General features: G+C 17.2%; 1 protein-coding gene across 1 annotated transcript, besides 1 other annotated feature; it reads left to right on the forward strand. All coding sequences in view use genetic code 6, as the record gives it.

The window, feature by feature from the left end:
- IMG5_167380 (hypothetical protein) lies at window positions 1–803 on the forward strand (the record flags this gene model as incomplete). Its single annotated transcript, XM_004030072.1, has 1 exon — window positions 1–803. A coding segment is annotated over one exon (803 nt), but the record flags the coding sequence as incomplete, so codon positions are not given.
- Window positions 804–1,732: 929 nt separating this feature from the next.
- Window positions 1,733–1,767: a microsatellite.
- The last annotated feature ends 2,128 nt before the right edge of the window (window positions 1,768–3,895 follow it).

Genomic DNA, 3,895 nt, shown 5'->3' on the forward strand with positions numbered 1-3,895 from the left:
ATGGCTATTATAAATGCACCAAATAATGGCCTTGAAGATAATGCACAATAAGAATATTCAAATAAATTATTTGTTTGGGGTTGTTCTGATGATTGGTAACTAGGAATAGAAACTGGTCCTAAAAATTATTAAATAAGTGACCCAGTTTAAATAACTCCAGATTATTGGTAAGGAAAATTGGAGAAAATATATGCATAATCAAATTATTCAATGTCTATAGATACAAAAGGAAATGTATTTTCATGGGGAAGTGGAGAATTTGGTAGATTAGGATATGAAAAAGATGTAAAATACTAAAAATATCCAAAAATAATTGAAACTTTTTCAATTTAAAATATTATTGTTACCAAAATAGCTTTAGGTACTCATCATTCGGCCGCATGTACTAATTAAGGTAAATTATATACATGGGGTCAGGGTGTTAATGGTTAATTGGGTCATGGAAGTAACTAAAATGAAGAAATTCCTAAAAAAGTGAAAGAGTTTTAGGATATTAGAGTATTAGAAATCGCTTGCGGAGATAGCCATACTATGGCAATAATAAGTGGAAATTTAGTTTATGGTTGGGGTTTTAATTAGGCTGGATAATTGGGCTTTTAAGATTTAAGTAGAGTTAACTTGCCTAAAAAAATAATGTTTTTTAATTAAAAAGAAGTCGTATAAATTTAATGTGGTAAAAAGCATTCAATTGCACTTACTGTTGAAGGTTAAGTTTACTCATGGGGAAGTAATGAATATGGTTAGTTAGGAATATAATTAGGAAAATAATCTGGTAAAATGACTTGCCCCGAATAATAAATTAAGTATACTCCATAATAAAAAAATCAGAGCCAATACTTATAATAATAATAATAATATAGTATTACTATGATGGATTTATAAAATAAATAGGTAGGTAATAATATTTATGGAAATTAAAACAATTTTTAGTAAAAAATTAATTAATAATAATAATAATAATAATCTTAAATTTTAAACACTTATAATTTTAATAATAATCCTAATCAAAATAGTAATTAAAATTATAATTTAATTCAAAATAATAAGTTTTTTTCTCATGAAACATTTATTGTAAATAAGAATAATATAAACAATTCAAGCTTTTCAACTCCAATGATAGATAAACTAGTAAAATCTACTTCTACTGAAAAAAGTAATATAGTTTATACAAATTAGTTTTATGTTAATTGTTTTTTTATAGAATAGTAAAATCAAATTTAAAGAAATGAATAAATTAGTAATAGTAATAATAGCTAAGAATTATAAGATGAAAAAGATATACTTATAAGCATTTTATCTTAAGAAAATCATTAATTAAAAAATAGAATTAAATATTTAGAATTAAATTAAGATATTGATTATTATATAGAAAGTTAATAAAAAATTTATGATTTAACTAATTAAATGTATAAAATTATTGAACAAAATACAAATTTTAATATAAAGCCTACAAACTAAGATTAAAATATTATATTATTTAATGAGAGAATTGATAAAGTATATAATTAATATTATTTTATTTATTTTTATTGTTGATTAGGGATTTGAAGAATATAAAAAAAACATAGATTTAATAAAAAATAATAATATTAATTCTGCTTATTTTTGTTAATAATTAATAGATAAAATGAGTAGAATGGTTAAAAAAATAAACTATGGAATTGATATATAATTTTAATAACATTAGAATATAAGTTATTAAAAAAGTTAACTTTAAAAAATGATTATTTAATAAAATATATAATAATAGTAAAATAATAATTAATAAATTTGACAACATAAAATTTTGTTATAATAAATTTTACATTTTAATTTTTTATAAAAATTGAGTTGTATAATTTAGATTTATATAATTAAATTTTCTTAATATTGTAAAAAAATTGATAAATTTGTAATAAATATTATTATAATTATAATTAATTTTTAAAATTATTATTCTAAATAACTCCAATTAATATATTGTCATTTTAATTTATATGCATTTTAAAAAAGTATTCTTTAACGAGTATTAATTAAATACAAAATTAAAAAAAATAATTTAACAGTTAAAAATCTTAATAATTATTAAATTTAAAATTAATAACCTATAAATATTTTAGATATATTGATTAAAGTGTTTTAAAATTAATAATATAATGTATATCATAATAATAATAAATTAATATAGTATAAACTATTAAAATAATCTCATAAAAATAATATTTAAAATTAATATTTTTTTATATTTATAAATAAATATTATAATTCTTTTTTTCAGAAATCGCATATTACTTTTTTTTACAATTATAATAAGCATAAATAGGTTAATTAAATTAAGAACAAACTAAATTTAAATTTTAAAAAATAATTAAATAAAATTAAGGATATTTAAAAAATTAATTTATTATTAATAAATGGTTAAAAGTTTAGTTAATTTTATGATTTTAAAAATATTAATTAATTTTTAATAAACTTTTAAACCATAATTTTAATATTGTTTAGCTATAATGTATTTCGTTAATAAAAGAAAAAATTCAAAACTAAGATATAAAAGATTATTAATTTATAATAATAAATTATTTATTAGAGAAATTTAATTTATGTGTATTATAATAACTAATACATAATTTAAATTTAGTTGATTGTTTTTCATATTTAATAAAATAAAACTATTTCAATTTTTATTATTATACAGATGTTTTTTTTAGTCATTGTTACATCTTTTGTTTTTTTTAATTAAATGATTTAAATATGTAATAAAATAAAATATTATAAAAATTTAATACACAGCTATCTTTATAATTACTTCTGGGTCTAATTTATAAGTACTTCTTTATGTAATTTATTAATAAAATATAGATAATAAATAAAATCAAATAATAGATTTATAATTTTAATGTTAAAATTTGATTATTATAAATTATAAATTGAATACTTTACAAAAAAATTATGTTTATTTATTATTTGATATTAAATAAATTTTATATATGTATACATTTGTTTTGAAAATTTAAATATATATATATAATTCATTTTACTAATATATTTTAGAAATATTTTATATTTCATTTTTGTCTGGCTTTTATCTAGTTTTCTGTTGTTTGCGCTCTTTTCCAGATGAGGCTTAGTTATTTCGACTGATTCTACATGATTAATATATTATAATTAGTTAAAGTTTGTTTTCTTTCCATATTTAACCCCAACTATATGGTATATATATATTGGCGATTCCTGCTGTGGAACAAGTTTTAAAACTTTATCAATAGTCCGTTCGATGCCAAGGAGAGGAAAAAATATGAAGGCTTATATGCTAATATGCTACTTGACTTTAATTGCGCATATTTTCTGTTAGATAGCTTACAGATTAATATTCCGTTTTTGAGAAACAAGATCTGAAACATAACTCTGCATTTTGCAATTTTGCTTAAATTACTTTACATATTTTAAATTAAGACTACAAGTACATTTAGGGTCAAAATACGTTTTATTTACAATAAATTATAAACTAACAATAATACATATTAATTTATCGAATTTGTACAAATAAAATCTTTTAATAATCTAATTAATTGAATATCAAATAGTATAAAACAATAATTTTAATATTAGAATTATAAAGAATTATAAGATAAATAAATTAGTTTATTAAATAATACATAAATAAATAAAAAAAGAATAAAAAATTATATATAAATTATAAATTTACATTTTGTATAGTAAGATGATGATAAAATTATATAATTATATATGTATATATTTAATATTTTTGCTATCATCTCTAATTTAGTTTTTAATATTTTATTTAAATTTTTTAATAAATTATAAGTAAAAATATAATCATAAGTATATTATTCGAAAAAATATTAAAACTAAAAAAAATTAAAATAATCCTAAAACAACCAACATTGTAAGTACT

This window comes from Ichthyophthirius multifiliis, assembly GCF_000220395.1.
Source record: "Ichthyophthirius multifiliis unplaced genomic scaffold scaff_1120509251244, whole genome shotgun sequence".
Taxonomy (NCBI): Eukaryota; Ciliophora; class Oligohymenophorea; order Hymenostomatida; genus Ichthyophthirius; species Ichthyophthirius multifiliis.